Source organism: Ovis aries, chromosome 17 (genome assembly GCF_016772045.2).
Source record: "Ovis aries strain OAR_USU_Benz2616 breed Rambouillet chromosome 17, ARS-UI_Ramb_v3.0, whole genome shotgun sequence".
Classification (NCBI taxonomy): Eukaryota; Metazoa; Chordata; class Mammalia; order Artiodactyla; family Bovidae; genus Ovis; species Ovis aries.
In genome coordinates, this window is record NC_056070.1 from 46,252,669 (window position 1) to 46,275,196 (window position 22,528).

Sequence of the window (22,528 nt, forward strand, 5' to 3'; positions counted from 1 at the left end):
GCTGGGGCTGTGGAGACCATTCTTCCAAAGAGAGACTGTTGCCTCTCAGACCCAGAGACAAACTGGACAGAAACACATCCCTGCCCTGCTCCTCCTCCTCTTCTGCCGTCCTGATCAAGGCAGGGAGAGGGTGGGGCAGGCACCGGCTGCCCTCTTGTTTCCCTTAGTCCTTGTAGCTGAGGCGGGGCTGTTTTAAATTTAGAGAAATAAACAACTCTGCTGTGTTTATAGGGCTGTTTGAATTCAGGAACAGCTTGAACTGTGGATTTGTAAACCTGGCTGTGGTTTTAGACCTCAAATCCCTTTCTCAAAACTCTGGGTTCTGCAAAGTCCAAAATGTATCCTCCCACACGTGATCACCTTGTTAAGCTTTGTTTGCTTTACTGGAATGTAACCAATGAATTCATCACAGGGCAGTTTTGATAAGCCCATTGGATGCCCAAAAAGACTTAGGTCTCTCAGACCCGCTTGCATTAAACTCTTTTTTTTTCCTAGAAAGAAAAATTTTTAGTTGCTTAGGATAATGGAACTTGGAGGCTCGAAACTGATTTGGATGGTAGAGAACAGTTTCCCAGAACATTTTGAAATGTGGCTCAAATCTTCATTTTCTGAAGCTCAGATCCTAGAGAGGTGGTTACTTTTCATAGAAAAAAAGAAAAAGAAAAAAGGAAGAAGAAGGAATAGATTCCTAACTTCTCTTTTGTACCTGTGTGTTTCACCCATGGTATTATTTTAACCTTAGGCCTACAACCTTTCACTGGGACAGCTCTCACCACTGCCCCCTCCAATCTCCACGGATATAAAAGAAGCGAACCCATGGCACGAGTCTTAAGAGGCATGCCCCGCCCAGACCCATGGCCAACATCCTGGAGCCAGAAATAGCGTCCCGTGAGCCACACCATCAATTTCCTGCCCACAAACGCCATGGCCCCATCTAAGCTCCACTGCGACATCGCCGTGTCTGCTTTTTATGGAGGCATCTTTTTCGTCTGTTTCTTGGGGGTTTTGGTTGTTGTTGTCTGTTGCTTTTCTGCTTTACAAGATTAAATACTTTGCTCTCATGCCTCTGCGAAATGGTGTGTTAATTCCGTCTCCAGGACCAGTCTCTGCATCCCCATCCGCACCCCTCCCCTCAAGTCCGTACGTGACATGCGCACGCATGGTGCAGCTGAACTTTGTCTCCACAACTGCCACAGCCCAGAGGAACAGATGCCACCTGGCAGTGAAATGAACTTGAAAGAAAGGAAGAAAAGAATGGAGCGCATCACTCACCCTCAGGGCCGCACTGTGCCGGATTACTGATGCAGGAAGTTTTGTTCTTTCTGTAATAGAGAAATGTGACTCCTTTTCCCTCCTTGAGGTAAATGCCTTTGTTGACCTTTCCTTCTACAATATCTAAGTAAGAAGAATGGCAAACATTGTAGATTAATAATTGCAGGAGATGAAAAGTCCGGAGACGTGTCAGGCTTACAGACAACTTTGATTTAAATACGCTGTATTATTTCTATTTATAATTAAATATTTCTATTCAATGATGTTACAGATATTATTTAATATTAATGGTATGTAACATTTCATAATTGCAAACGACTATAAGTAATGTATTAGTGTCAATATTAAATAATGTTCTATCTTATTAATATTGTATCTAGTAATTAATATCATCCCAGTGTATAATATGCATTGAATATGACCACATTATAAATACTGTATTTGAGTTACCAGGAGCCATATGATTAGCTTTGGAGTCCTTCTCACTGTCTTCTTCACACGAGACTTTTCAGGTGAAACTCTGAGATTCAATTTCAGATGCAAAACTACACCTGTACTCTCTCTCTTCTGAATTCTCTCACTGAAAGCCCGTGACCCGACACATGGGAACCCATGATTTTAAGAGAATTCCTTTCCAGGCTCTAGGAGGGAAACTCAGCGCCGCACTTCAGTCACCCCAGCAGAGCCTGCCAGTGACTGGACCGCAGGGCCAGTAGTCCTGGCGGGGACGCCAGCTCCACCATCATTTGTTTGTCCCATTCTGATAGCAGACCTCTCTGATGGTGTCAGTGTGATGGAAATGGTTTACAGAATAGATAAGGGAAGACTATAAAAGCCAAGGGTGACGAGTCACACACTGTTGACTGGGACCAAAGCCACCCAGATGCCTCCTCTGCCCTGTGGCAGCTGCGTCCTGCCCTCAGAGCTGGTGGTCCAGCTGAAGATGGACAGAAGTGCCAGGGGCCCTCTGACTCGACCACTACCCCCAGGTCAGATTCTCCAACAACCGTTGGCATGTAGATACCAACCTGAAGGACTTCAATGTCTTTCCTTACTGTTTTAAATTCATTTTTTAAAAAATCTATCTGATTTATTGCTGGGGATGGGGAATCTATATATTACATAGTTAAAATGGGCAACTTGAAGTTGCAGGATTGAATGAGGCTGTATAAACCCCTAAACCAGACTATTTGCTTGGCAAAATTAATTTTGGAAGTGAAACACCCCATAGTTGAAAGAACGATCAGGTTATATATTTTTAAAAAGGTCAGGAGCAAGACCTAAATTATCTGAGCCAACTTTCCATACTGACCAGAAAGCTGCCCAATTGCTACTATCTGTCCTGTTCTGTTCTGCCTGAGAAAAATCTGAAACATGTGGGCCTTGGAGGTTATTAAATAAGATAATCATTTAACCATGACTCTTGTGGGTGTGTCTTTTAGAAAACAGCTTCTAATGATTTAAAAAAAAAAAAATTCCAGCTACAGAAGAAATGCTGATTTTAGTGTTTGCAAGACATCAAATTTTTGATGAGGTATTTTAAAATTGACTTTAATTTTCCATTTCAAGGGCATATTTTTCCTTCCCAAAAGAATATAATCCATTAAAAAAATCCAAACAAGGTTTATTTTTTGGAAACTATCTCATCTTATGTCTGTATTGTTCTGAAAATAAGCAGCCGGTTTGGAAGACCCTGGTTGCTTGAAAGTGCACAGACACACCCTACCCTACTATCCTTCAGTCTGTGATATTTCCTTTAGAATTAAGCCGCGGTCTTAAGTCCTTACCATCAAATACCCTGAATCTTTGGCTCTTGGGAAGATATGCGCTCATTTGCTAGTCAAGATATAGTGAATTCGTATAGAACCAGATCAGATTGGCCTTTCAGTTCACTGTAGATCCAAACTTAACACAGAAGTAACACATGCTCACCTACGGTTGCAGAGAAATTTGAGTAGGCAGAGTCATTGGTATAAACAAAGGTAGAATTATGAGAAGGGAGCACAGTGAGGTTGTGGGTTCGTGATGCTGGGTGAAACAACAAAAGAAAAAAGCACAATGAATGACATAAAAAACAAATGGAACTGACATATCTCTCAACATAATACACGTCCATAAGTGTGCTTTCCTCCCACAAGCAGCTCGGGTTCTCTCTCCCAGCCCCACCTCCCGCTCACTTATTCAGTCAACATTATGGCAACTCCAGCAGCCCCACACTGTCCCAGAGCTAGGGTGCTGTGGCTGTCGTATTTGGTTCCCATGTGCTGGCCCCAACTCCCATCCGGATACTTAGTTGAGAGATATGAAACTGAACTCGGCCACAAAGTAGCCTTAACAAAAAGGATTAATGGTTGTGATGTCACAAGAACTGATGAAACAGAAGCACAGCATGAAAACAACTGCATGTTATTACGACAAATGGACAAAACAACAGAGATTTAATTCAGCAACAAATAACAAAGCAGTGCATCCACGCAATAATTTCCAACACCATTCAACCGTCCCCAGCAGTAAAATGTGCTGATGGATTCTATTCCTTTTTCTTGTTGCCTTAAGAAACCTGTAATCAAATTGAAATATGCCAGCAGAGCACTATAACATAAAGAATAGACCCAGCGGAAAAGGGCAGTGAAACCTTCATTATTCGAGTGTTTCGGGACAAACACCAATATAGTTTGAGTTTTATGGGAAATTAATATTTTGGGTGAACAAAATCCAACCACAATGTAATTGTATCTGATAACCTATGACAATGAGATGAGTTGACAGGGTGAGGAGAGAACTATACGGATCATTATTTGAACTCTTGTCTAAAGTAATTACGGAAATGTTAGCACCCAGGTCCTAAACATGGAGCTATTTTGACAATGCATTTTCCACTTGGAATGATCTCCTTTCAAAGGCTTTAAAATAAAAGCCCTGAGAAGAGAAAATTAGATTATGACAAGGGGAAGCCATTTCTTTTGACCCGAGATAGTCACGAAATGAACTGCCGCAGGAACAGTCCATCTCTATAGCACAGACTATTTGGAGAATATATGAAGCCCCAATGGTTCAGTGTAAGTTTTCATCATGGCCGCCATTGCTGCCCAACATGCAGGCAAGGAAGAGATAACGCCGGATGAAGGCAGGGCTTTGGGTAGCCCTGCACAGGAAGGAGGACAGCATCCTTCTGGAGGGCCCTGCTCTTTGAGTGCCTTTAAGGATGCCAGCAGCAGAGACATCCACTGTAATACTTCCTGATTTGCAAAGTTTAAGAAAGACATTTTAGAATCTGAGGTGACAATTTATGACAGCACATGACATCCTGGGAATAAGGAACAAATCAGTGTGCTGGTGTGAGAATCCTAACAAGCAGCAACGTGGGTTTTCTTTTTTAATCTATTGCAAAGAACCAGTACAGACAATCTGAGCATGTGCTAGCATGGTTGTACATAAACTTCCTGCTGTACAAATCAATCACTGGACATAATCAAGAGGAATAAAAATTAAAATGTCAGAACATCCCAAATTACTCAAAACTTACACTTTAAAAAATCTTATTGGGATGGAAAAAGTACTCAGGGCTGTCTGGGGTTTCTCCTTCCGGTAAAAGTCTGAACTAAGTCAGATAGAAACTTTATTTTCCATGGAATTGCAGACCACTGGAAGCATCTTAGGTGATGTTCAATGACAGGGGGGCTGTCAGTGAAGCATGGAAGAGCTGATGGGTGGGTGGGATTACCTTTGCTAAATGAAATTGTGACCTCACAAACAGGGCATTACTCTTCACTGGCACAACCTTTGGTCCTAGATTCAAATGGGTCCCTGCTTTGGCAGGCGTGTAGATTACGCCATTTGTGTCTACCTAGAAAACATACATCCTGACTTGTACAGAGGTTGACCCATCAGGTTAAAGCTGAAAACAGCTGCTTTTGTTTCAAGGTTGTTGGAGAAAATGCACATCTTAATATTCTGAAACATAAATGTTGTCTTTTAATCATAAAAACATATAAAAGTTCTAGTGAAAATACTTTGCAATAACAATTATTAAGGGGAAGCAACACAAACGTCTATTCATCTCTGTCATCCTGGCTTCACAGCTGATGCTGTTTGTTGTTCCCTGTCTCTCTGGACTGCCCCTAATTCCTAAGAGATGCCCATGGGGCCCCAGTTTCTGTTCCCACCCCTGTCTACCTCCAGTTGTCTCCTGAAGTTCGTGGATCCCATCCACATTTTCCAATGGCCAGTAATGGGAAGCAGAAGCCAGGACCTCAAACCCTTGAGGGAAAAAAGAATAAAAATGTTACATCACTATTAGGAAAGAAAGAGCTGGACATAAGGAGCTACTTACTACCTACATCAGGAATTGGGGGAAGGATTAATTATCAGAGTGACTGTGGAGGTACTCAAAAGGTATTTGAACAGATTCAACACATACTCCCAGGTTTCAAAAACTCAATAAATTAAAAATAAATGAATATTTTTACAGGATAAAACATACTACATAGGAATAGATATCTTTTAGCCAAAAGAAAATAAAAGCCATTCTGCCTAATGGCACAACACATGAAGCATGCCCACACGTGTCAGAGAAAAAGATAAGAATGTCCATTGTCCCTTATCCCACCATTAGTCCCTATGCTTTAAGAGAAATAGCTGATGCAATCAGACAAGAGAGAAAAAATAAGGCTGAAAAAGAGGAGGAAGCCCGCAGCTATACTGTGCAGACAGCGCATGAGATTCTTTACAAATACGTCCTCATTTCAGTCTAACAATAATCTATAAAATAATTGTACTTCTAGCCATCTGTTAAGACAAGGAATACAATACCACCTCAGCAGTCACCCAGCCAACTGGTTTTAGATACAATCCTCCATAGACATCTCTTGAATTGATCTTGATCTTTCTATTATTGCTCTGCTTCCTCCATACTAAAAATCAACCCTTTAAAAGTCTCCTTTAGGGTCCTTGTGCTTTGAGTAGACATAATATTGTGTAGACATGCTCTTTTTTATTCTGCTCTTCTCACTTAATATCATATGAATTATTTCATTTATTTTTTTTTCTAACTCTCATAATGGAGTTTGGGTAATAGTCCCTGGAGAGGCTGCACCATCACACACTCAACTGTTCTCCTAACTTGAATCTCCTCTTGGATTAATTCTCTGTGAACAGTTCCCAGAAATGGAAATAAAGATCCAGATGACTAAATAATAATCAACTGCCTTCAATGTCTGCCAGGTCCCAGAAAAGTTAAAATTACCAAAGTAATCTTTGTGTGGTTCATTGTAAAAAATATTTTTTAAGAAGAGATAATATGATCATTATTTTCAAATGATGTATGCCTGATAATGAAAATGGAAAACTATTACAAATAAGAAAAGAATTTAGTAAGTGAAAAACTGTTACAAATGGTAAAAGAATTTAGTAAGGAGGCTGATACAAATTAAATATGCAAATGTGAATAGCTCTCTTGTATTCATATAATAATGCTAAAAAATAGAAGAAAGGTTTTAATTTATAAATGCAATCAGTAAAGAGAAGACATTTAAGAACAAAAGAATAAGAGCTACACAACATTCTCATGAAGAAAACAATCACATCATACTGAAGGATGTAAAAGAACCCTTGAATAAATGAAGGGCTTCCCTGGTAACTCAGCTGGTAAAGAATCCGCCTGAAATGCAGGACACACCGGTTGACTTGACCTATTCTTAATAAAGAAAACTCAAAAATCAAAAAATATCTACTAAATATGCTCAACATCTCTAATTATCAAAAATACAACATTAATTATCAAAAATTAAAAATACAGTGAGGTACCACCTCACACCAACCAGAATAGCCATCATAAAAAAGTCTACACATAATGAATGCTGGAAAGTGTGAAGAAAATGGAACCCTCCCACACTGTTGGTGGGAATATAAATTGGTGCAGTCACTATGGAAAGCAGTATGGAGGTTCCTTAAAAAACTGAAAATAGAACCACAGTATGACCCAGAAATCCCATTCCTGGGCATACATCCAGAGAAAACTCTAATTCAAAAAGATGCATGCACCCCCAGTGTTCATTTCAGCACTATTTAGAACAGTCTAGACATGGAAGCAACTTAGGTGTCCATCACCAGATGAATGGATAAAGAAGCGGTATATATATATACAGTGGAGTACAATTCAGCCATAAAAAAAGATGAGATAATGCCATTGGCACCAACATGGATGGACCTTAGAGATTATCTTACTAAGTGATGTAAACAAGGCAGAGAAAGACAAATGCTAAATGATATCACTTATATGTGGAATCTAAAATAAAAAACAATGATACAAATTAATTTATTTACAAAATAGAAATAGATTCACAAACATGGAAAATTAACATATGATTACCAAAGGGGAAAGTAGGGGAAGGGATAAATTACAAATTTGGGATTAAAATATATAACTACTATACACAAAATAGACATAGACAGTTTAAGGAAAAAGAAATACAAATTACTTTTAGAAATATAAGAAGTTCAGCCTTGCTGATACTTTTAAAAAGCATGTTAAAACTACAGCGAGCTAGCCTATTCACTTATCAGACTGGCAAATGAAGTTACATTTATTAGAAGACTTAAGTAGCTCTTGGACTGCAAGGAGATCAAACCATTCAATCCTAAAGGAAATAAACCCTGAATACTCATTAGGAAGGACTGTTACTGAAGCTGAAGCTCCAATACTTTGGCCACTTGATGCAAAGAGCCAACTCATTGGAACAGACCCTGATGCTGGGAAAGACTGAAGGCAAAAGGAGAAGGGGGTGGCAGAGGATGAGTTGGTTAGATAGCATCACTGACTCAATGGACATGAATCTGAGCGAACTCCAGGAGACAGTGGAGGACAGAGGAGCCTGGTATGCTACAGTCCATGAGGTTGCAAAGAGTCAGACAGGACTTACTGACTGACAACAACATACTGAAGTGGGCAAGTTCTACCACCTTTTCTGGTGGGAGTTCACCTTTCTGGAGGGCAATATCTATCAAAGTCTTAAGCTCACATGATGTTTGACCTAGCAATTTAATTCTTAGAAATTTATCCTAAAGATCTATCATATTCTCATGCATATGATCAAAGACCTATGTACAAGGGTATTTGTTGCAGAATTTTTAAAATAGTAACAAAAACCTATAAACAGCCTACATGCTCATTTACAAAGGGCTGGCTAAATAAATATGGAACATCTTTATAATGATCTAGGGTGTAGCTAGGATAAATAATGAGGCTGATTTACATGTACTGACATAGAATATTCTTTAGTCATATTGTTAAGTTAAAAAAATCTAAGTGAGAAAAATATGTATATTGTGAACTATTTTGTGTAAAATACAGTGTTTCAGAGGGCAGGGAAAAGAGAAAGAGGGGCTGCTTGGCTGTGTACTCTAGAAACTGAGATTAGTTTGGGGTAACAAAATTAAGAAATGATCCCTTGATTCTATGAGCCTTCCTGCCCAGGATGGACATGGCCATTTCTCAGTGGAGCTGATAGGGAAAGAAATTTATTACCCACAGGCTTCATTTCTGTTTTATTGACTGTTATAGTGAAGTCGCTCAGTCATGTCCGACTCTTTGCGACCCCGTGGACCCCCCTACCAGGCTTGTCCGTCCATGGGATTCTCCAGGCAAGAATACTGGAGTGGGTTACCATTGCCTTCTCCAGGGGATCTTTCCAACTCAGGGATCAAACCCGGGTCTCCCGCATTGGAAGCAGACGCTTTAACCTCTGAGCCACCAGGGAAGCAATTGAATGTTAGGACCTGTATATTAACAACCATTTAAGTCTTGCTTTCACAATTAAAATGACCATAGATAATGTTCACATGAAATTTTCAGAGGAAACTGAAGCACTCCATCTAACATCTGAATTTCTGCCAGGATGCCAAACATGTGCCCAGGTCCAGATCATCAGGTTCCTTTTACAGTTTGCATCTGTGAGGCTGTCCCTTCAGGGTTATGTACATGCATCAAAAATGGAAGCCAAAAACCCAGCTAGTTCTACAATAGGGGCCAAAGAGAGGTAGCTGTGTGCACACCTAACTCTCTTGTACCTGTTAGGGACTTGATGTCCTCTGAGAAATGAATGGTTCTATTCCAGGACCTCAACAGTAAGAATATGAAATGCAAAAATCAAAAATATTCATCTTCCTTTCTACCATGATTGTTTTTTTCTAAAATCTGGGATATTAATTTTGAAGAGGAGAAGACATCATTGACTTGATATTCAACTCATCTGGGGGAAAAAAATAGGAAAAGGAAATAACATCTTTTGAGCAAAGAATAGATGTTATATCTTCAGAATCTTCGTCTTCCTAAAGTGAAGCCTGTGGGTAATAAATTTCTTTCCCTATCAGCTCCACTGAGAAATGGCCATGTCCATCCTGGTCAGGAAGGCTCATAGAATCAAGGGATCATGTCTTGTTCACATAGAAAGATGCCCCCCCGCACCTGCCTGCCAGCCAGTGCCCAGTGATGGGAAGTATCAGTGATTGGGTGAGGGGATCTGTGATCATGAGAGGGCTTGCATGCTACCTACCAAATGGCCCAGATGTAACTATCAACACTGAGTTTGTCCAGTAAGTCATGAAGGAGGTGCAAACTGAAATATCCATGAGGGCCAGGGGTATGAGGAGTTACCTGCAGGGAGGCCAGGGATGATGTTCACCTTGGCTTCCAACTTGGAAGGCACAGGTGATCAGAAAAGGTGCTGGGAACAGACACCTGGACTGCCCCCGAGTTTCTCACTCCCATGTCTCAGGGTGGTGGAGGCTGGGCGGGGGAGAAAATGAGTGTCCTGTCTAAGGAAAGTGACTTCTCCCCAAGCCAATGATCCCACCTCTGTAGGAGGATATGCCCAGTATTGCCAGGTTTGCCACTTTCAAAAAGAAGTCAGAGGGACTTCCCTGGTGGTCCAGTGGCTAAGATTCCACACTCCAAATGCGGAGGGTCCAGGTTCAATTCCTGGTTGGGGAACTAGATCTCACAGGCCACCACAAAGGGTTTGCATGCCATAGCTAAAGATCCCACACACCACAACTAAGACACAGAACAGCCAAATATATAAATACTATATAAATATTTTTAAGTCAGAAATACATATTTTTTTAAATTTGAAATCTCCCCACATGGTAATGTCAACAATTTAGGGTTTTTTTCTTAATTAAAACATTATGTGGCATGAATAAGACATATCAAGGAACTGAATTGAACACATAGATTTCCTCTTACAACCTAAAGAGTAAACAATCCATAACCCTAAAAGTGTCAGAAGAAAAGGATCTCATTCTTTTGTGAATTAGACAGTTCAGCTATTTTCCCAAAAAGAAGGGGCTATGGAATCTTCAGGTTGTACAGTCACCCTGGTTTTCACCAAAGAAACCTAAACAGACTAACTGTCTACTTAGACAAGACAACAGCTGAGGGGTAACATGGTTCATACAGGGTCTTCAAAACATCCCCCAGCCCTAAAAAATAAATTGAGAGAGACAGACTTCCAGCCTAGGTCACAACTATAAAGAAGTTCTTCAGACATACACAGAGCCAACAGGCAAAGGAAAAGATACTAAACATCAGGGAAATGCAAATCCAAACTGCAAAACTCACACCAGTCAGAATGGCCATCATCAAAATGTCTACAACTAAATAAATGCTGGTGAGGGTGTGGAGAAAAGGGAACCCTCCTACACTGTTGGTGGGAATGTAAGTTGGTGCAGCCACTATGGAGAATACATGAGGTTCCTCCAAAAACTAAAAACAGAGTTAACATACCATCCTGAAATACCACTCCTGGATATTTTTCCAGAGAAAATTCTAATTCAAAAAGACAAATGCACCCTTATTTCACAGCAGCACTACTTACAATAGCCAAGACATGGAAATAACCTAAATGTCTACTGACAGATGAATGGATAAAGAAGTTGTGGCGTATGTAAACAGTGGAATGTTATTCAGTCATGAAAAAGAGCAAAATAATGGCATTTGCAGCAACATGGATGCAACAAGAGACTCTCATGCTAAATGAAGTAAGTCAGACAGAGAAAGACAAATACCATATGATATCACTTACATGTGGAATCTAAAATCAGACACACGTGAACTTACCTATGAAACAGAGTCACAGACACAGAGATCAGACTTGTGATTGTCAAGGCGGGGGGAGTGAGGGAAGGGATGGATTGGGAGTTGGGGGTTAGTACATGCAACCTATTACATACACAATGGATAAACAACAAGATCCATAGGAAACTATACTCAATATCCCGTGATAAACCATAATGGAAAAGAGTATGATAAAAAATATATATATAGACACATATACGTATGTATAACTGAATCACTTTCAAGTACGGCAGAAACTAACATGACATGGCAAATCAACTCTATGCCAATAAAATACATTTTAAAAAAATCAGTTCTTCAGGAATAATTTCTCATCCATACTTAATGTTTTGTTGATCCAGTTTGGTGAGAGGGGCAGAGAGGGAGGGGTATCAATATTCAGAAAGAAAGTTAATAAAAGCTTTCATTTTTCCTTTCCAGTTTTTCTTCCAGATTTTTCTATTCCATCCTTTCCCTGTTACTTACTCTCTGTGTCAGGAGAGGGAAGCCCTCACCCCTTGAATGTGTGGAATATGTCTCCAGGGTTCCACTGACTTCACTGGACAGAAATCTACACCACACAGAGGAAAACTGGTCCCTGCCAATCCCGTGCCAACCACGGTCCCCTCCTGTTTGGCCCGTGACACACCGAGTTCATTCCACAGCAGGACGCCCTGCTGTCACCCCTGCCCAGAAGTCTGCTTGCTTTCTTGCCGTGCATAACCAGCTCTGTCTTTCAAGCCTCGGTCCACAGGGCACACCCTCTGAGAGGCCTGCCCTGATCACCTTTTATCACCCACCATCCACTCTTTCTACCAACCGCCTTGTTTGTCTTCCCATGGCACTCACACTATAATTTGAAAGTTTTTGTTTGTTAGTATATTTGTTGTCTGTCTCCTCTATCAGACTCTTTGTGACTTGAGTGCAAAGACTGTTCTGTTTGTACCATATCCCAGTTATTTAAAACCAGGCCTGGTGTGTGTGTGTGTGTGTGTGTGTGTGTGTGTGTGTGTGTGTACGTACATGTATGTGTCAGAAATCTGGGTTTTTGAACTTGAACTCTCCCCATCCAGGTTTCATTGGCTATTGCTTCTTTTTAGTAACATGTCTGTGATTGTCAGTATTAGTATGATTTCTCTAAGGTAGTTAGTTGACCAACAGAAAAACATCTACACTAAATTAGGATGTGAGAGGAACAGTCTCTCTATGAAACCAAGGCCAGGTTCAAGCCGCTCCTTGAAGCTGAGAGCCTAGGATGCGAGTGGATGTGGGGAGATGTGGCCAAAGGCACAATGTGGGAACCTCCCTACAGCTCTCTTTCCTCCCTGACGGGGCTGGGGTCTCAGGACCGCTTTGTTCACTCTGCGTGAATTCCTGGCCAGACCCCTCCCCTCATTTCCCTCCGGGAAATCAGCGTGTGCTATGAGGCATGGGTTAGCAGTAGGGCTCACACAGCCTCCCTCTAGTGCGACGCTAGATGATTTATTTATTCCCAAGTCGTTCAGCATTTTGGCCAAGGAAGGGGAGCCGGCGAAAAGTTACCACCTTCACGTCATTTTCAGCAGAAGACTGAACGTGACTGTGCATATAAAAACAAACAGCAGCACAACCTGGAAGGGTCTGGGGAAGGGGCGGCAGGTGCCATGTCGGGCTGCAAAGGTGCCAAGAAGAAGCCCCTGAAGTAGCCCCAGAAGAAGCCCAGGAACGGATGAGGAAGATAAGACATCCAAGCCGAAAAGGAGGAGGGGCAGAAGAAAGCCAAGGAACTAAAAGCGAAGGCTGCCAGGGAAATGCCCCTGGCCACAGGTGGAATAAAGAAATCTGGCGAAAAATCTGCTGGCCCTGGTGCCTGAGGCAATGACGATCCTTAGTCCCATTTCTGCTTAAACATCTGGACTCCCTGCCATAATGTCTGTTGCCACCTATAGCTAGGAGGAAGTGTTGTCTTGGGACCTATTACAAATTTAAGGATAAACTTTTGTAAAAAAAAAGAAGAAGAAGAAGAAGAAAAAGAAGAAGCGGCAAGCCCTGTGAGACCTGCAGGTAAAGACAGGGAGATGATAGGATGCCCCAGCGCCCACAGTGAAGGCCGCATCACTCCAACAGGGACAGACCCCCACCCCACGTCCACCTTCACCCAGCACCACGCTGGTGCTCCCACCAGACCGGGGTCCATCTCCTGGGACCTGGATTCACACCGTGGGGATGCTGCGTGCACCATCTCTGGCGGGTTGTGGAGGCAGCAGGGCTGCTCCAGACATAATCACGGCCAAAGGCACGCTCACCCCCAGGTCAGTGTTGCTCTCATGGCTCCCAGGCAAAGATTTGGGGATGTTAGTGCGAGGTCCCCTCCACCGTGCGTGTACCAGCCAAGCAGCAAATGGGAACAAGGGCCAGTAAGTGCACTTCCACCATGGTCCCACAGGCCTCCTTCTCTGGGGAGGAGCAAGGAAAAGTTTCTCGCTTCTTCCGTCCTCCCCAAGGAAAGCTTCACGGTGATGCCTCCAGACAGGACTCACGATGGCAAAGGGAAAGCGGGGGTGGGCGAGGGGTTTCATCGGAGGGGCTGGAGCAGTCAAGCTCCCATCGGAGAGATGAGGACAAAAGAGGGCAGGGACAAAAGGATGGGGACAAAAGCTGCTCTAAGGCAGCTCAAGTGAATCTGCGCTGGAGACGCACAACCTGAGTCAAGGACAGAAGATGCTTCACCTGCAAACATCCCATTTTCTGAATCACAAGTGTTCAGATGCCCCCAAAGCGAGAGGATCGGGGCACAGAGAGACCTGCTTCTCCAAGTCAGAGGTGGAGGATGATGAGTGACCCAGGGGACAAGGTGTCAGGACAGCTGGTGGGGCCAGCGGAGCCCAAGAAGGGCTCCTTCCCCAACAGCCTCAGAGACAAGCAAACTGCCTCCAGACCCCGGACTGGGCAGGGAGAACAGGTAGTGAGCAGAAGAGGAGGGAAGCTGCCTTACCTGGATGCACTTGTGACCTGGCATGGGCCCCACGCACCTGCACACAAAACATCACACTGTAAGACACAAGGAACCTCCCAGCAGAAATCTGTTCACGTCTTGGCGAGCACCGCCTGGGGACATTACCTGGAAATCACAATAAAATAACAACAGCCAGGAATGCCAGCAGCAAAGAGGCAGCAGCTTCTTCATGGTTTTTTCAGAGGCGAAAATATGATCCAAGTGGAATTCCTGAGGGTCTGTGACAAAGAATTGCCTTTAACTTTCCCTTCTTTGGGAAAGGGACATTGTCACAGTTTCCAGAAAGAAGAACACCATCTGTTTAGCTAGAGTTTGTGAACTGCAGCGTGAAGGCAGAGTCGTGGAGAGTTAATAGGTGTTTCTTGCCTGTCTCCAAACTTGAGAGTCTTTGGTGATCAATAAACACATTGGAGCGACCAACCGGCCCTGGGATGAGGGGAGGAGAAACAGCTTCCGATCCAAACTCCTGAGAAGCGATCCTGGGCTGGGACTGCAGTGGCGAGGCTCAGGGGGCAAGCGGGGGTCCCTCACGGTTTTCTTTTTCTGTCAAGAGCCGTCATTTGTCTCCATTCAGGTCCGGAGTTGGACATTGCCCTTTTTCCTGGAAGTGGGAGGAACCGCGTCTGGAGCTCCCGGGGTTTTCGGGCCAGCGCGTCGCTACTAAGTTCTGGTGTGACTCAGGCTTACACCTCCGTCTGTCCCCCAGCTCGGCGGCGGCGCGGCGGCGCTCGGGGTGGAGAAAGTGAGTGATGTAAGGCTCTCTCCTCAAACTTTGTTCAGCTCCGCTCCTCTGTTTATATCCCACGGCTGCTGGATCCTTCCTGGGTCCTAACACCGGTCTGTTAAGAAGTGGGAATTATTTTCAGGATCTGCGGTTCTGAGGCAGAGCAGACAGAGCAAGGTGTGGACATGCCTTAGCTGCCTTCCCTTAACACCTTCAAAGTCAGTGTAAATATTAATAAATACAAAACGTACAACAGACAATAAACTCTGTTTAGAGCTGAGTCTTCTTTGCCCAAAGAAAAAAGTAAGGTGATCTAGGGATAGGAAAAAAAAAAAAAAAAAGAAACACCCACACCCATTCCCCAGCACATGCCCTCCACAGGATGCTGGCCACTTTTCTCTTTAACCTTTTCAGAGATGATGAAACTGTTTACAAGGTGCACTGGGCCATTACACCAAACCCCACATCTCCCCCACAGCCACAGCATCCAGGGACCCTTAGCCAGCCTCATCTAACTTTACTAGAAACTAAAATTTTCATCTATGTTGCATACATGTCCCCCCCACACACACACACCGTTAAGTAACACAGTTAACCCACACAAACACCAGCCAGTGTCTCATGCGCTGCAGGCAGATTGCTTACTGTCTGAGCCATCAGGGATGCCCCTAACTAACACACACTTGATTAACTAACACACACTTGATTAACACACACTTGATTAACTAACACACACTTGATTAACTTACCTCCCTGCACCCTCTCCAACATTTAACTAGCTGCGTGTCCTTAGGCAAGCTACTGAACCTCTCTGTTTCAAATTCCTCATCTGTAAAATGGAGGTAGTAGTTTCAACTCCAAAGAGCTGTAACAAGAAATGAGATGATGCATACAAGGCTTTCAAAGCAGTGCTTGGGAAGTACGTAGCACTCCATAAATGCTCACTGTTTTTTGCAAGCAAAAAAAAAAAAAAAAACAAAACATATCACTCAATAAATGTTAGCTGTGATTATTATTATAAAGTAGAAAATAACACTCATTAAATGTTAACTAATATTATTAGCTCCTTCGTCCTGACTTTAAATGGGAACAGAGTCCAAGTACTTCCTAAAGAGGATAAGAAGATGACCTCCAGTCTCCATGGGGGAGAACCAAAAAAAGTGATGTCAAAACTGTGAAGTGATTATTTTTAACTTGCGCCTGTAGCCCACAACCTCTCAGATGATCTGACAGCCTGAACTTCCCTGCACAGCGGCAGCAGGCTTCCAGAAAATTCCTGAGCACGTTTCTCCATCTCTTTGCACTTGAAAAAAATGGCAGATTCCACTGTCGTAACTGCACCTTTATCCTGTAGCCTAGGCCAAGGGCCTCAGCGGAAACTTACAGCCTTTCTCTCTCCATTTCATCTGCTTTCTCTCCCTCCCACTGCCTCCCTCTGGAAGAAAGAGAAAGATGCAAGAGGAGGCGGAGCCAATGCAAACTTTCCTTAGTCCACGTCTTAATTTACGAAACATTAGACAGACTGCGGATTAAATGGACCTGTCCCATCACTGAGACTGAACCACGCTGGCTGTGTTCTTTTCTTAACCATAAAAATCACCATCAAAAAAAAAAAAAAAAATCACCATCAACCCAGAGATTGTGATACTGAGTGAAGAAAGTCAGACATATATCACATGATATTACTTACATGTGGAACCTAAAAAAATGGTACAAATGAACGTATTTACAAAACGAAAATAGAGTGACAGATGTAGACAACAACCTTATGGTTACTGGGTAGAAAGGCGGGGGGATGAATTGGGAGACTGGGACTGACGTATATCCACTACTGTATATAAAACAGATAACCAATAAGGACCTACTGTATAGCACAAGGAACTCTACTCAATACTCTGTGATGACCTACATGGGGAAAGAATCTAAAGAAGAGTGGATATGTGTATATGTACAACTGATTTACTTTACAGTACAGCAGAAATCAACACAACATTGTGAGCCAACTATACTCCAATAAACATTTTTTTTTTAATGACCATCAGATAACAGGAGGCATCTCAGTACAACAGCAGCAATAAAGGCTGGGTAGAAATCAAAGTCAGCGGAACCTGCCCTCACTCCCCATGGGCTTGCTTTTCATCTCAATCCCAGATAGCAGGTTTGTGTTCATTCACATCTCTTCCCTTTCTTGGCTCCTTTTCAGATGCTGAGATGAGCCCATCTTCATGTAAAGCATCCTTTCCCATGGTGGGGGGATTTTGGAAAAGATACTGATGGAGTGCGGGTCTGGAATCCCATCCCTGTGAACCCCTTTACCAGAGGTTGGTAACAGAATGTAAACCTTCAATTATAAGATGAGGATCTAATATATAATATGGTGACTTTAGTGGATAAGACTATATGGTGTAATTAACATTTCTAAGAGAGGAGAATTTATGTTCTCACCCCCAAAAAAAGATAAATATGTGAGACTCGAGGTGACAGGTGTGTTAATTAGCTCTGCTACGGGAGTCCTTTCACAGTGTACATGTATATCAAATCATCACATCGCACACCTTAAATATATTACAATTTTGTCAATTATACTGTGATAAAGCTGAAACAAATCAAAGGAAGCTTAAATTCCAATTAGGCTCTATTCAATACAGTTTTACAGGGATGAAACAAAGTGTAAAGTCAACTGAAAATAGGGGCTTAACTGGATTATTCACCCACAGCTGGATATGTGTCCTCCTGCTCAGCAGGAGGACAGCGTGGAGCTCATGAAGAGCCCTGTAGAGCCGCCCAGACGCTGGCAGGGTAATGAATTCTCAGTGCCTAGTTCTCCTCTCCCTCAGCTGCACCTCCCCGCCCACACAGCCTTCAACACACCATCACATTTGTAAAGAGCTGCCTGGGCAGTGACCCTGTCCCACTGGGTTCCATGGAGATGCTGCCCCAGGAAGAACTATGATGCCCCCAGCCAGGGTTAGGGGTACAGGCAACGCACAGACACCATAGAAATCAACAGGGTTAGAGCTTGAAAGATGAATGCACTGCAGAAATGGTGGGAGGGAGTTGGGGAATTCTCTCTCTTAAGGGACAAGGGAAGGAAGAACATTCTGGAAAGACATTCTGGAAGTAGCCTGGGGTATAACAAGGGCCTGTGTTGTTTCTGCCAGCCCAGCCTTCCCCTTCCCCTTCTGTGGCTACAAGTAAGTGGTCTTCCTTTGGAGGGTGCGTCCTCCATCAGCCCACGTGCTTCTGTCGGACGGGCGAGGGGAGGGTGGGAACCGCCTGCAGCACCTCTGTGCCCCAGGCCTGTGATTGTCATGCATCCTACTGCTAGGCTCTAATCTTCCCCAAGCAGCACCTTGGAAGAGAAGACGCCCCCCACCCACACTGGAGCTGCTATAACCCAGAAGGATCTTAAATCAAGGCTGCTCATACCCGCTTTTCCATTATAAAGAGTTACTATGGTGGAAAGAATGGACAGACTGAACTAAGAGATTCCATGGTGTCTGCCGAGCTCCTGGATCTGCGATGCTAGAGCCAGTTTTCACCGACAGGCACCAATCAATTCACGTTTCCCTGGAGGAAGTTTGAGCTTGACTTCTGTCCCTTGTGATCAAGAGCCCTGGCGAAAGGGATGGATCTGAGAAGCTGCAGTCATTTGTCCTTCAGTGACCTGTAGGCACAGAAAGGGAGGGGCAGAAAGGGAGGGGGGATGGAGAGAGAGGTGGAGCTTGGCTGCTGGCACCCCAGGCCCTCCTGCTCATCACTGCTGGTCCTGTCAGCCTCACTCCCTAGTCCCACGCACTGGGATGATCTTCCTGATAGCAGTCCCTGCCAGCCTCACTCCCCACAGTGTGCCTTTGCCCGCCTGGGGCCCCTCCCACTTGACAGATGAGATGTGGGGATGGGGGGTGCCATGTGGCCACATGCATCAGTACCCGGAACTGGGGTGCTCACTGACAGGGAGCAGCCCTGCCCAGTAGGCTCAAGACCCAGCAGATAAACACCTCCTCCTCTTCTACTCCAGGGTTGGCAACCCAATAACAACCCTTGAATTGACTTTCTCACCAGCCTGTTTTATTTCCCTGTAAACACCTTCATGCCTGGAATCAACCTCCAAGAAAACTATACACACACGTTGTCAACCCCAGGCTCTGCTTCTGGGCAACCAAGAATAAGATTGACCATCAGAGGCAGATGAACTTAGAGCCTGTCATACAGAGTGAAGTAAGTCTGAAAGAGAAAAACAAATACCGTATATTACTGCATATATATGAGTCTAGAAAAATGGTACAGACAAGCCTATTTTCGGGGAAGGAATGGAGAGACAGAGAACAGACTTGTGCAAACAGCAGGGAAAGGGGAGCGTAGAACGAATTGGGAGATTAACGCTGACATAATAGACTACCATGTGTAAAACAGATGGCAAGTGGGAAGCTGCTGTATAACACAGGGAGGTCAGCTCATTGCTCTGCGATGACCTAGAGGGGTGAGGTGGGGGGCGGGGTGAGAGGGAAGCTCAAGAGGGAGGAGATCAGTCAGTTCAGTTCAGTTCAGTCACTCAGTCATGTCCAACTCTTTGCAACCCCATGAATCGCAGCACGTCAGGCCTCCCTGTCCATCACCAACTCCCAGAGTTCACTCAAACTCATGTCCATCAAATCCGTGATGCCATCCAGCCATCTCATCCTCTGTCATCCCCTTCTCCTCCTGCCCCCAATCCCTCCCACCATCAGGGTCTTTTCCAATGAGCCAACTCTTCGTGTGAAGGAGGAAATATGTATATATAATTACAGTGGATTTGTGTTGAATGGCAGACACCTATGCAATACTGTAAAGCAATTATCCTCCAATTTAAACTTTTTTAAGAAAAAGACTAAGCCTCAGGCGTGACACTCCCGGAGGTCCTGACATGCAGGCAGAGCCTCATAGAGTCACTGAACACCCTGAAGTCACATGCACGATTCTGTTTGAATGCAAACACATGAACTTTTGAGGGGAGAGTGTTCCATAGCTTTCATCCAGTTTCCAAAGAGGAGGGGAGGGTTAGAGCTTAAGAAATTGTTGAGTTTGGGGAGGAGGGTTTTAAGAAGACTGCCTAGAAGGCATGGCTAACTGCCTGCCCCAAATCCAGTCTCTCCCTTCTTCCCAGGCAGAATCCCAAGTGCATGGGGCGGCGGGGCAGGGGGTGGAGGGGTGCTTCACTGGTGGCCCAGTGGTTACAACTCTGTGCTTCTACTGCAGGGACATGGGTTCAATTCCTGGTCAGGAAACTAAGATCCTGCATGGCCAAAAAATAATCATAATAAGTGCATTAGTGTGCCTATAATTCAGTTAAAAATAATCACTTCCCTTTCAGCTGGGGTGACCAGGGGACCACACACAGTGAGATATAGGCAGATGCCTGTGGCACAGCCTTCCAAGAAAACACTCTTGACCTTTGCTCTTCCTGAAGCCTGCTGACCTTTCCCTTTTCTCTGGCCCAAGCACAGAAGTGATGAGAAGAGACGGAACAGCTGTCCTGTGATCATGAGCATGGAAACCCAAACTTTTTCTCCTAGGACATGGAAGGCTGGAAAGAGCATTACCCCCTTCACCACAAGAGCAGCCTCCACATCTACAAAAGTGAGAATTTCTTGAGTCCACTAGCACACAGAGGTCAGGGTGCCCACCAGGCCTGAAATGTGAGGAAGATAGACCCCTCTAAGGAGAGGTGTGCATGAGTCTTGGCTCACATGAGAGGGGGCATGAGGAAATGGGGCCCAGACAGGTAAGAAGAATTCAGCAAAAGGACTGCAGTGGATTTGGAAAGGCGGGTGAGAGCTAGATGAGAGTATAAGGCCCCTTGTTGCTGCAGACAGAGGGCAGTTCACACCCCAGCCCAGGCCCTTCTCCATGATCAGCAGGTGCTAAGAAGAAGATGTTAGTGGTGCAAGCCAGGAGGCAGCCTCTCAGCGGGGTTCACAGGGGAAGTGAGTGGACCCCATGGTGCAGGCATGACACCTGCCTAGACCTTCTCCCCCAGGGACCAAAACCCTGACATTGCTGGAGGAGGACAGCTGCCGCTGCACCCCAGGGTACTGGGAAGAACCTCCGTGGCTGGAGGAAGGTGAGACACTACTCTCTGTCCCCACAGAGGGGCAGAAAGTTCCCCTTATACCCAAAGAGGGGCAAAGCCACTGAGGACATCTGCCCACAATGCAGGGACTTGGGCAACCTGAGCCTGAGGCTGACCAGGGAAATGGACTTCCCACCACCACACTTCCAGGCCAGCTGGACTCAGCATCCTCAGAACAGGAGAGGCAAGAGCATGGGGAGCTGTTCTGGCTGAGGAGAAAGGCCTGGAACTGAAAGTGGAGCAGGAACAGTGAGGAACTCCCTCTGCTGAACCAACCCCACCCCAAGTGCAAGGTTATGCCAGAGGAGACTGAAGCCAGTGCAGGGCTGACGGCATCCATGGCTACAGAACCCAAGCCAGCTCCACTCCCCACCAGACTGACTTAACACGCACATACATGCAAATGGGCATATGCACATATGCATATACCCACATGGGTGTACACGCACATGCACACATATACATGCATGTGTGTGCATGCACACACAAGCAAACCTGTACTCATGCACGCACACACAGATATACACACATGCACGTGAACATGTGCAGACACATACATACACATGTCCCCGTGTACATGCATATATGTGTTCACATGTGTGCAGATATTACGAGCATACACGTGCACACGTGCACAAGCATACATGTGCTTGCGCATGCACACACATAGGCATACACACACATAACATGCATAGATGTGTAGTGCACAGTCATGAGTTAAAACGCATGTTTCTGCATGCATGCATAAGCACACGTGTGCACTACTGCACACACACATTAATGCCCAGCAGACAAGCGCTCTTGTACTCTTTTCCCAGCAGCAGGACTGTTGGCCTCAGTCCTCACTGTGTTACACCTGATGCCCAGCATTTATTCTAAAAGTATGACACACAAAAAAGCAGGGAAAACCATGTCTAGAGATTTTAAAAAATCAAAACTATATCAGAAAGTTTTAAATAATAGCTGTGACTAATACATTAAATGCTATAGTGGGAAAGTGTGACAGTATTCATGTACAGAAGGGGAAATTCTACAGAGAGATGAAAATTGTAGGAAGGAATCAATGGAAATGCTGCCACTAAAAATAAAACGTATAACAGATCAAACACTCCTTCTGGGAGCTCATAAGCAGATGCAATACAGGCAAAGAAGGAATCAGTGCACCCGGTGACGGGTCGATTAAAATTATCCAAGCTAAACCACAAAATGAAAAAAGGAACTTCTGAAAACCAGAGCATGAAGGAATAGTGTCACAATATTCTCATATGTGTATATGAAATCCCAGACGTAGAAGTGAGAAACTGCGACAAC

At 44.2% G+C, this 22,528-nt stretch overlaps 1 protein-coding gene, 1 non-coding gene and 1 pseudogene across 3 annotated transcripts in view; 2 read left to right on the forward strand and 1 right to left on the reverse strand.

The window, feature by feature from the left end:
• The window catches only part of ADGRD1 (adhesion G protein-coupled receptor D1), a 176,458-nt gene extending 161,310 nt beyond the window's left edge, over nt 1–15,148 (reverse strand). Inside the window, exons 1-5 of one of the 2 annotated variants that reach the window (XM_004017304.5) lie at nt 14,487–15,148; nt 14,361–14,397; nt 5,449–5,532; nt 3,205–3,300; nt 1,273–1,395 (exon numbers count right to left, since the gene is read on the reverse strand). In XM_004017304.5, coding sequence (XP_004017353.1) covers nt 1,273–1,395; nt 3,205–3,300; nt 5,449–5,532; nt 14,361–14,397; nt 14,487–14,552 — 406 coding nt within the window. In that variant the 5' untranslated portion in view covers nt 14,553–15,148. The remainder of the gene's footprint in view (nt 1–1,272; nt 1,396–3,204; nt 3,301–5,448; nt 5,533–14,360; nt 14,398–14,486) is intronic. The other variant, XM_004017305.5, reaches the window with a different exon arrangement.
• TRNAW-CCA (transfer RNA tryptophan (anticodon CCA)) lies at nt 10,189–10,261 on the forward strand. The gene has a single exon. It is a non-coding gene; the product is annotated as a tRNA-Trp (tRNA).
• LOC114108866 (translation machinery-associated protein 7-like) lies at nt 13,000–13,239 on the forward strand (annotated as a pseudogene).
• Nucleotides 15,149–22,528: the final 7,380 nt, after the last annotated feature.